Raw genomic sequence first — 10,927 nt, forward strand, 5'->3', positions numbered from 1 at the left:
ATAAAGAATGGTTTGGTTTAAGAAATTTTTTTGGTTGATATCTGCCCCATGTGAGAGCAGAACTTCAGCAATTTCTATATTATTTTCTTCTAATGCAATCTGCAGAGCAGTTGTTCCATCTTCATATCTTTCATTGATATCTGCACCATGTGAAAGAAGAAATTCGACTGTTTCTTTACTATTATTCTTTATTGCAATCTGAAGAGCGGTATCTCCCTTTCCATTTTTTCATCGATAACTGCACGATGTGAAGTTAGAAGTTCAGCTACTTCTTTACTATTATAATATGCTGCTATATGAAGAGGAGTTTCTCCATATTCATCTTTTGCATTGACATTCGCTCGGCGTGAAATTAGAAGTTTAGCTGTTTCTTTACTATTAAAATATGCTGCATAATGAAGAGGGGATCTTTTATCATTATTTTTTGCATTGATAGGTGCTCGGCGTGAAATAAGAAGTTGGGCTAATTCTTTAAAATCATAATATGCAGCAATATGAAGAGCGGTGTCTCCATCCGAATTTTTGTCATAGACATCTGCACCAAGTGAAAGGAAATATTCACAAAGTGATGGAATATCAAATATCGCTGAATAAACAAAGCACAAATGAAAATTATTTGTTTGATCGAAATAAACAAAAAATGCTTCAAGGTTATTATATATTCCACAATAATATGAATCGATCTTCATTTTGTATTCATTCATCAAGAATGAAACAAAATCAATGTTGTGTGAAATAATTGCATTAATCATGCATTGTTCATCTGGTTTTTGATACTTCAAACATTCACTCATGATCTCTTGATTTCCGCCTAAAAATGAAAATTGGAGACATGTTTTAGTTATTGGTGAGTCAAATTTTGTTCTTAATAACTTGAAACAGTCAACTGCTCTGTGGTAACAACATAATTCAAGTAATGAATATTTTTTATCAGAATTATTTTGAGTCGTTGATCACTATCAAATTCTTCACTTTCAGTGAATACGATGAATCTTTTTATATCATTATTCATAATTGCTCTGTAAATTGTGTCTTCTGTATGAATTTCGAGGTTTTTGGATTTAATTTCTTTGAAATCATATGCTTTGTTTAATTTAATTCCATATTCTTTATAAAACAGGAAGTTTGAAATAGGATCTACATTGTTAACCTCTTGGACATGATAATCATCAGAGATTTGTTTGGCCAGAGATAAATACGACTTTGTATAGCGATTATTATACGGAATGATACTTAAAATATCTCGTATAATCTTAATTGGAGAATATTTCCATGCTTCAATTAGTTCTGTTTTGATTTGTTTGTAAATCGAGTTTATTCCTTCTTCATTTTCCGTTTTTAGCTGGTACAAAGCATTATATGAATTGATAAAGTATTCATAGATACTTCGCAATTCACTATATTTTTTAGGATGAACGTCTTGTTTGGACATTAAAAATTTTAAAAAGGACATTTTATTCGAAATCACAAGATTTATGACTTAGGTAATTGGGTTTGCAACACAATTACATCCCTTGACCCTTAAGCCGAATCAATTTTAAATCACTCAAAAATATTGCAACTTTTGGCTGCCCATTTAACATCCTCATGCTAGGCGCTACAAGTTCTTCAATTATTTACTCTAAAACTTATAAATATTCATACAAATCAAGTAGTATTTCTCGTAGCACATTCATTGCAGAAACTCACAAATGCTTATATACACCTTTTCAGTTTGTTATTTCAAAAAAAAAGGTAGTGGGGCTTCCAGGCGCGTTGCGCCCTCTAGCCCCGAAGATGTTTAGTATAAATGAAGTTTTTATTCGGAGGGCTTCCAGGCGCGTTGCGCCCTCTAGCCCATAAAAAATTTCTGAGGACGAGCCAGCCGTTGACTTTTTTGTAGAGCACTCAAAATAGTATAACTTTGTCCGGACAAGTAAGGGTCTATCGTCGCTACAGGAAAAGTTACAGGCGTTCCAAGGAAGTACTTTGAGAAGCCTTTTCTCCATTATAGAATGAGATAGGACGGTTATTTTACAAAACTTACAACACTTTGACCGAGTAGTTTTTTGTGCTGAACAAAAAGTGTCATATAAACATCTGTCAAAAACCGTTTTTTACTTCACTTAAAATGCCACGTAAGCTACGTAAGAATATACGTAAGAGGAAGGGAGCATTGAAACATCCAATAGTAAAACTGACACCACAACAACAGTTGCAACAACAAATGATGAATGACCCCACTATGTTGCAACAAATGTCAAGCAACCCTATGCTTTTAAACCGAGTTATTGGTGCACAGAGTGGAGGTTTAAGAGCGGCACTTTTAGCGAAAATGGCAGGCTATGGTGGAGCTGCAGACGGAACAGCTTATAACCCTCAAAGTCAAATGAATTTGAGTTCACTCAAAAATCAAATAACAGATGTCAAAAGTCAAACATAGACATACAGAAACAAATAAGTGAAAACGAAAAGAAACTAGAATATGACAGACAGACAAAGAAACTAAATGAGTTAAACGTAGAGAAAAGAAGAAAGAAGAACAACTGAAAGAACTAAGTACAGAGGAATATGCGAAAAAAGTGTCAGAAAAAGCAGCAGAAGTAGCAAAAATGGAACAAGATGTTATAAATTTGAAAAACCATACTACTCAATATAAAGTACTGAAAGATGAAGAGATAAAACAAAAGCCATGAAGACATATATGGATAGCAATGAGTATAAAAAAGAAGTTGAAGCAAATGTAAAGGCAGAAAAACTTTTACAGTTGCAAAACCAAACCGTACAGTATGAAAACTTAGCACAAGAAAGTAAAAATAACGACGCAGCCATGCAAAAGGCAATGAAAAGCGCAGATATTATAAAAGCTAATAATGACTGGTTAGATGCCCAAGCCAACGCTAAAGCAGCCCAACTTATAGGGTCAATAAGGACAAAAATACAAGCGGATGAAGACAGTTCAAATGAAGCTTTAATGAATGCTGACTTTAAGAATGCCTTCGAAGCTCTTCATAGTAAGGTGAAACTAGTGAACGACTTCTCATCTGGAAAGAAACTGAAGTCTGAAGGTTTCGACAAAGAGTTAAGAGAAGTAGCACAAAATATGACGAAAATAACAGATGCAGCAACGAGACAGGCAGTTCAAAGTGCCTATGACGCCGTTAGAGCAGCTGTTGTGGAAAGTCAAGAAAAAGAGTTACAACAGACCAAAACAGACCTAGTAAATGCTTTCTTAAAAATGAAAAGTCAGGTAGGACATTATGCTGCAGATGGAACATATGTGCCAGCTGGTGGAACTTATATACCACCAAACCCTCCAAGAGAAGCACCTGCACCAGGACTACCTAAAACATTTACATCGTCACATGGACACAGACACAGGCATGCACCACAACAACAACCAACACAACAACCAACAGTTCAAAATCCAGCACCACAACAACAACCAACAGTTCAAAATCCAGCACCACAACAACAACCAACACAACAACCAACAGTTCAAAACCCTGCACAGCAACCAACAGTTCAAAATCCAGCACAGCAACCAACAGTTCAAAACCCTGCACAGCAACCACAAACAGAGCAAAGACACAAAAGAAGTAGAGAAAAAGGAAACCAAGAATTCTTAAAAATGCTTAAGGAAGATTATGGTTACCCAGATACTCTTGACTTTAGTGACAGATATAAAGAAGCTATTAGAAAGTTCAAGGAAGGAAATACTGACCGAACCTATTTAGCTTTATGGTTCAGCATCAAATGGGATATAATCTCAAACCTGGAAAATACAAGCTCGCTAAGGATATGATTTTAATAGCATATCATCCAAATGACATGAATGAATTTACTCCGAGATATTTGGTGTCAGAGCTAAATGATAATTCAACTCTCTTCATGAAACGCGTAAAAAATAGAGACGGAACGAAAGAAGAAAGGTTTATGAGTCCGGATGACTTAGATAGGGAACTTGTTAAAACGGTCTCGGAATATATGAAATGCCACCAGATGAGGTACAAGAAACTCCACAGGAAGAAGTTCAGATACAACCAGACATGGAAGAAATAGTTCAGCAACAACAGCTAGAAGAGCCTGAAGGAAACGAACAAGTCCCTCCTTTGGAAACTAACTTCACAGAACTAGATGAAGATTTGGAACAGCCGAAAAATCTTGACCCTCAACAAGAGTATGAGGAGAATATAGAATCTTTCCAAGAGTCTAAGAAAAATTCGGCTGACATAGTAGAAGGATATCGAAAAATGTTCACCGACATACAAAAGACTCCAACATCAGATGAAAATATTCAGCAAAGAATGGAAGTACTGAAAGAAAATGTACACAAATACAATAATCCTTTTTACTTACGACCATATAACGTTCAATCTTTGGCTGAACTCGGTGAAAATAAAAGGTTAAATTTCAACAAAACATATAGAAATGAAACATTGTTTAAAGTTCATTCAGAACCTAACCAATATGGAAACAAACCTACTTTTGTTTCTGCAGACTATGGAACTACAATGAAATGGGGTCATAAAGCTAATACGGATAGGTGGTTCATAAACTTACAACCTCAATTCCAAGAAGTTGTAGACGCAATGGAAGTGAATGGTGAACCAGATATAACGGGTATTTTCAGCGCGGCTTTAATGCCATTGAAAGATATGAAAGATGCAGATATTTTGGACCAGTATGAAATGAACATGGCTGAGGGAAATATAACACCTGACGTTCTAGAACATTTATCTCAAAGAACTACACAGAACCATAGAGATGGTATATTTGGTGAAGAGTTTTAGAAAGAAAGTTAGGGAGAGAGAAGGAAGAGAACCTATTGTACATGACCTTGCAAACGAAAGTTTGCAAAATGTCATAAAAACTTACTTTGCAGACAATGAAATGAGAAGGGATGAATATTTAAGAAAACTCAAATGGACAGTACCAAATGAAATGTTAGTATTGAAAACATGTTCCATGACAAAATAAAACCAACTACAGAAATAAATGACGCAAGACTGAAACGTTGGGTAAAAGCTTTCCCATTCACAAAAGATATTATTGGTTACATGGAAAGAAAACCAGAATGGCTACAAAAACATATATTTGGAAACGAGCTTATTCCATATGGACAAGCTCTGTTTGAAGAGCTTGAACCGGAAACTCAGGAAAGAGTCATGCAAACAATAAGCGAAGACTCAAATACAAACTATGACAAAATCTTTCTAGGATATAGGTTACCTGAGATGGGCGACCAGAGCCCAAAGGCAAAAAGGACATGGGAAATTTACAACATACTAGGTGAACATGAGGCAAAGATGCTACAACTTGAAGCAGAGGGCAAGTTACCAAAAGCGACACCAAAGAAGAAGAGAAGAGTAGAACAAAGTGAAAGTAGTGAAGAAGTAACTTCATCTAGTGAAAGTAGTGGCAATGAAGGTAAAAGAAGAGTTAAAGATTCAGTTAAAAACTCAGTCAGGAAGAAAGTAAAGCTTGGTCCGAGTGGGTTCTATTATGACATATAAATCCAACTATTCTATATTTTTACCCATATGAAATGTACGCCGCTCAGAATATAACGCCAACAGTTTTGGATGCCATGAACGGAAATGTTTCCGAATGGTATAACGAATTCGACAATGCCATTAGAAGGTCAGAAATAGTTCCTGGAACTTACAAATATACAACTGCTGTTTCTTATGGAAACGTAGGTGAGTTTGGAGAAGGTTCTTCAACAACAGTAGATATTGCTTGCGACAGGTTTCATATTATTTCTATTGACAACTCATTCTTATACGTGGAACAAGACATTGAAATAAAACCTTCTGCCAAGTTGTCTGACAAGAAAGGTTGCAATGGAATTTTCTATGTCGGATACCAATATGCTCCAGAAGTTTTCATGGGATATAAGATATATTCTAACTCTGACTTAGTTCAAACAGTAACATGGGCAAACTATGAATGGTTCGCTTTGAGAAACTCAGTACAACCACAAGCTAGAGAACAAACAGACCAGTATGCAACTATTGAGAAAATAAGAAGACTTGACCCTAACGTTCCAGGAGTTTATGTTAACCTTTCTGGACAAACTGCAGCAGCAGTAACCAAAGTAAAACTGAAACTTAGAGTTCCTTTGTCATCTTTCCTCATCTTCAGGTTTTTAAGATACTTGCCAAACTGGGCAGGAAAAATTTCTATCGAACTTACTCCAAGCAAAAAGAACTTAGTCATTGCACCAACACAAGACCCATTCACTATTACAGACGTAAAGGGAACAAATCAAACGTCATTCGCCGAATTTTGCAAAGACAAAGTTGACTTAGACTTTGGTTTCTCAAACTTCAACAATGAAGTAAACTATTATTTCAATGCTGCTGGAACTGCTTGGGACCCGGTTAAGTTCACATGCGAAAAATTTGAATGCAAGAGAATAGAAAGCAGACTTGCAGTCTATATGTTGGACCCAGATATTTCAAATGCTTTAGCTGCCAAATATATTGCAGTTCCACTTATGTTCCCTATACACCAAATATCTGTCAAAGACTTTGCAGGTGAAGTTGGAAACCAAAATCCAGGAGCCGCAGGTGCAAGAACAGATATTGCTTTAACAACTGCAATGAAACATGCAGATACTATGTTTGTACTGTTCAGACGAACTATAAATGACTATTCTTGTTTCTACAACCCTGGTATTAAATATCATATAAACATAGAAGAGATATGGTCGCGAACTTATTGGAAAGAATTTAGGTCAGTTCCATTCCGACTTTGCAGAAATCACAAAAGATAAACAAAGTTTAGCTTATAAGTCGATATTTTGTGGAAAGAAGACTTACATTGATTTACTCACTAATGATTTAAATGAAGTTGCATTTCACTGCAGAATGAAAGGCGTAAAACAAGATGTTATAGCTTTAACAGCAAATGAAATGTTTCCTGAAGCAGTTCAATGCGTTTATGATGAAGATAAAGGATTAATGATTCCTCAGGGAAAATATGATAAAGATAGTGAGTTTTCAGTTATGAAATTATATGAAGCCCTTCATAGTAGTCAGGAAATTGCATTTGATTTATGCAAATCATCCGCTCCGTGTTTTGAAGAGAAGTTTAACTTTTCAATAACGACTAAAAACACTTTCATAAGAAAGTTAAAGTTCTGAAGTCAATTCATAAATGATATAATAATATTTTTTTATCGTTCAAGACAAAAATAAACTTTTCATATTAAATTATGTAAGCGTTTGAATTTACTATACGTAATGCATGTTCTTTTTCCATTAACATCATAAACGTTAACATATAATGAACCATTTATGTTTTCATTAATGTATAGTTCTTTATACTGACGACCGTTATAATAATAAAACAAATCTGCATTGATGTCGTAAAATAAATCCTCAAATTCATGATTTCCATAATGTGAAACAGTAATTGAATTTTCACTGATTTCATCAACGAAATTATATTCTACTCCATTTGCTTTACTTCTATTTCTATTATTTGTAGAACTTGAACACCAATGTAGATTATCAATCTTATTATTATTTCTTACTTTATCGTAATGGTCAACTTCCCCAAAACTACCAGGATTATCAATCCACTGAATAGCTATTAATCTATGCTTAAGATATTTTTTACCGTTAAGGGTTAATCTTATATATCCATTCTTTTCTTCATACTCACTGACAGTCTTTCCGTTTTTCTTTCTTCTTATTTGATACGGATATTTTGTGTTAATTTCGTAATCTTCATCAGCAACTAACGTTTCCCAGTTATTATTTTCCATCGTTTTATAAAAATAAAAAAATCAGAAAATTAAAAATTAACTACATTTATTTTTTTACTCTTCACCTCCATCAGCAGCTAAATTATAATCATCAATTCTAACAGCAGGGATGCCGGCTGGTCTAACTTGAATAGCGAAACAAGCATTTCTAAGAAATCCTAATAAAGGTTTGACAGTGTATTTTTCGCTTATATTTGTATCATCAGCTTTAACACCTAATTTATATGTAATTGGTGCCGTTGATGTTTGACCCTGTTGAAATGTGAAATCCGTAGGGAATCCACGTTATCGTATATCACATATAAATGTTTAACGCTTCCATCATCAATTAACGACCTCATCACATCTTCATTAAATCCTATCATATCGTTATTTGTATTGCATGCATTAGCAACCATTTCATAGAACACAGGACCATAAGAGCTTTCGGGTTCAGCTGGCATACTTCCATAAGCGCCCATTGATAATTGAAGGGTTTCAAATTGAGGATTTTCGAAATTCACGATATAATTATCATTCTTCCTAAATAAAGCCCAAATGCTTTTAACGTTAATTGGTGTATAAGCTGCTGTGAAAGTTGCTGATGGTGAACCTTTACTGAACGAACCGTCCATAGGAATCCAGTCCATTACTTTAATTGGAAAACATAAAGCTTGTGATGTATAATGATCGACTAATTCAGTGTAAATATTTGGATCGAGTGAAAATGCTTTAGGATGAATGAAGCAATCAATGAATTCAGCTGATTTCTTCGTTAATCTTTGTTCAACTGTTGAAACAGTAATTTCACCATTTGATTTAGAAACTGCTGTTATCATATTGAATGGTTCATTCCATGGAACAAATTTATTAGTTGGTGGGTCATAATTATCTTTTACCTGACTGATTAAAGAAGGATTATGAGCTAAAATATCTTCTACCGGCAGTGCTGTTACCTGGAATGCATCGCTACTAAATTTAACCTTTAACTGAATGTTGCCTGCAAAAGCAGGAATAAATCTAATAACTTCTAGAATAAGGAATTTACGACATGGAATCTTTATTTTAATGTCAAAATTAATTTCAGCTCCTGCACTAAAGGTCCTGAGATAATTTGACCTGTTCGAACTGTTCCAGAACGTTTCCATACATCTTTATGTCTCGTTTTTGAGAAAACATCAACTTTCTTTATTTGTTCTGTAGTCTGTGAATTAGAAATGATATATGCTTCTTCTCTTGCGTTATCCTGACTATAAATAACTCTTCCATTTGCTAATAACTGATATGCTTCAATGGTGTAAATTGATTCATCAAAAACGCCAAAGAAACCTGGAGAATTAGTATTTGGAATTGATGAGCCAGTAATAGCTTTATCCAGGATATATTTACTTTTATAGGTAGTTGTAAGGAATGTGTTATAAAGGTCTAGCATATTTTCACCTGGCGGAGATAAATTGAATGTGACCCAGTTATGATCCTTTGCGCTTCCTGGTTGTGATGGAATTTTTGCATCGATATATCTTCTATTAGTATCACCAATATTAATTGCATTATCGATTACATCAAAATATGAACGAATTTGATGGATATGTTCAGCTGGTGTAAATTCGTTAAGCTGTTCGTTTTGCATGTTTTATGTTAGATAAAAATATTTATTTAGTTTAATATTCTAACTCTTCTTCTTAGTTGAGGAATTTGTTTCTTTTGTTCAATAATTTCATGTTTTACGTTTTTCACAAACTCTTCATTAATTTTGGTTTCCTGCTCTTTTACTGGTGGGTCTGGATTTTTTGATTCCGTTTGCTTTTCAATGAAATTTACAAATTTAGCTATTAATTCTTGATTCGTTATCGAAAGTACATCGGGTTTAGGTTCTGGTTTCCTTTATTGTCCTGACAGCCTCACTGTCTTCCGCTTTTGTTTCAAGTTTAGGTTTTATATCTATTTTATCAGTTTCCGAATTCGTTAATGGAACTCGTCTTTTTCTTACATAAATTTTTCCATCTTTACTTGTTGATACATAATATAATGGATGCTGAATTCCTCTTGCATCATTTAATATAATCGATTGTCTCTCAGATTTGATAGGCTCATATTTAATTCAAATAAAATTTTTAAATTTTGAATTTTTTATCGGTAATCAAATGAGTCAGGAATTAGATATTGAAGCCATCAAAAAAGAAATTCGTGAGCAGATATTAACAGAACTAAAGACACCTAAAGCCGAAGAAAAACCGGTAAAACCAAAAAGGAAATTAAGTGAAAAGCAGTTAGCCGCATTAGCTGCAGGAAGAGAGAAGAACCCGCGAATGAAAGCAAAAAGAGAACGTGAGGCTAAAGAAAAAGCTGAAAAGGAAAAGGCTGAAAAGGCTGAAGAGGCTCATTGAGCCTCATGAGGGTCGAAGACCCTTTTCCATTGAGAAGAAAGAATAAATGATATATTTTTGTTTGTAATAAATGTATAGACAAGTACCTTTAACAGTTGCTTTCAGTTCTGAAGACGAAAATGTTAAAATAAATGGAAATAGAATTACCTTTAAACTACCTATTGACTGGACTGTGAATATAAATGAAAAATATATTGGTTTATCAAATATGTATATAACGCGAGGATTTAGAAAGGTTGAATTTGAGCTTGAAGTTGTTGTTATAAACGATACACAAGAATTTAAGCAAACTATTCACATATATAAATATTTCAAAGACGACACAACATTATATGAATGCATGAATGATTTTAATGAAATTTTCGAAAAGAAATTTAACAAAAACGCTTTAGGATTAAATGTGTATCTTGATAAATTAGGTGAAGAAGGAATTCATCCGCAGATTATAGACTTTCATTATGAATTTATTGAACAAATAGATGATTCACATACATGCACATTTGTTATATACTCGCCGTTTAATGAAGTAGCAGAAAAGAGACAAAGTGATTTTAGGATAGGTTTTAAAATTTCTCAGTATAATGAAGACTTCATGAATGTATTTAATTATAAACCCGGAGAAGAACGAACAGTGTTATCACCAATAATAACATATAATGTATGGGACAGAAAACAAGTCATTTATATTCAAATATCGCTAAAGGGGTTGAAAATGAATTTATCGGTCATACTAGAGCATCACCATTAACAAATATTAAATATTATAAGTTATCAGGAAATAATAGAGAGTTTTGGATTGATATGT

At 33.9% G+C, this 10,927-nt stretch overlaps 4 protein-coding genes and 1 pseudogene across 5 annotated transcripts, besides 2 other annotated features; 2 read left to right on the forward strand and 3 right to left on the reverse strand.

Annotated features, from left to right (window-relative positions):
- Window positions 1-188: 188 nt before the first annotated feature.
- TVAGG3_0200990 (protein kinase protein) lies at window positions 189-794 on the reverse strand (the record flags this gene model as incomplete). Its single annotated transcript, XM_001305010.1, has 1 exon — window positions 189-794. The coding sequence occupies one exon, from the start codon at window positions 792-794 to the stop codon at window positions 189-191; it is 606 nt and encodes a 201-aa protein (XP_001305011.1).
- A 71-nt stretch (window positions 795-865) lies between these two features.
- TVAGG3_0201000 (spectrin binding) lies at window positions 866-1,432 on the reverse strand (the record flags this gene model as incomplete). The annotated part of the gene is made up of 1 exon (XM_001305009.1): window positions 866-1,432. One exon carries the CDS (start codon window positions 1,430-1,432, stop codon window positions 866-868), a length of 567 nt encoding a protein of 188 aa, XP_001305010.1.
- A 1,785-nt stretch (window positions 1,433-3,217) lies between these two features.
- Window positions 3,218-4,069: a mobile genetic element.
- A 367-nt stretch (window positions 4,070-4,436) lies between these two features.
- Window positions 4,437-10,927: part of a mobile genetic element that runs on past the window's edge.
- Window positions 4,572-5,495, forward strand: TVAGG3_0201030 (annotated as a pseudogene). The gene has a single exon. A coding segment is annotated over exon 1 (924 nt).
- TVAGG3_0201040 (protein of unknown function, DUF4106 family) lies at window positions 5,870-6,760 on the forward strand (the record flags this gene model as incomplete). The annotated part of the gene is made up of 1 exon (XM_051226304.1): window positions 5,870-6,760. The coding sequence occupies one exon, from the start codon at window positions 5,870-5,872 to the stop codon at window positions 6,758-6,760; it is 891 nt and encodes a 296-aa protein (XP_051111290.1).
- TVAGG3_0201050 (His-Me finger endonucleases family) lies at window positions 7,190-7,756 on the reverse strand (the record flags this gene model as incomplete). The annotated part of the gene is made up of 1 exon (XM_051226305.1): window positions 7,190-7,756. One exon carries the CDS (start codon window positions 7,754-7,756, stop codon window positions 7,190-7,192), a length of 567 nt encoding a protein of 188 aa, XP_051111291.1.

This window comes from Trichomonas vaginalis, chromosome IV (genome assembly GCF_026262505.1).
Source record: "Trichomonas vaginalis G3 chromosome IV, whole genome shotgun sequence".
In the NCBI taxonomy this organism is placed as follows: Eukaryota; Parabasalia; order Trichomonadida; family Trichomonadidae; genus Trichomonas; species Trichomonas vaginalis.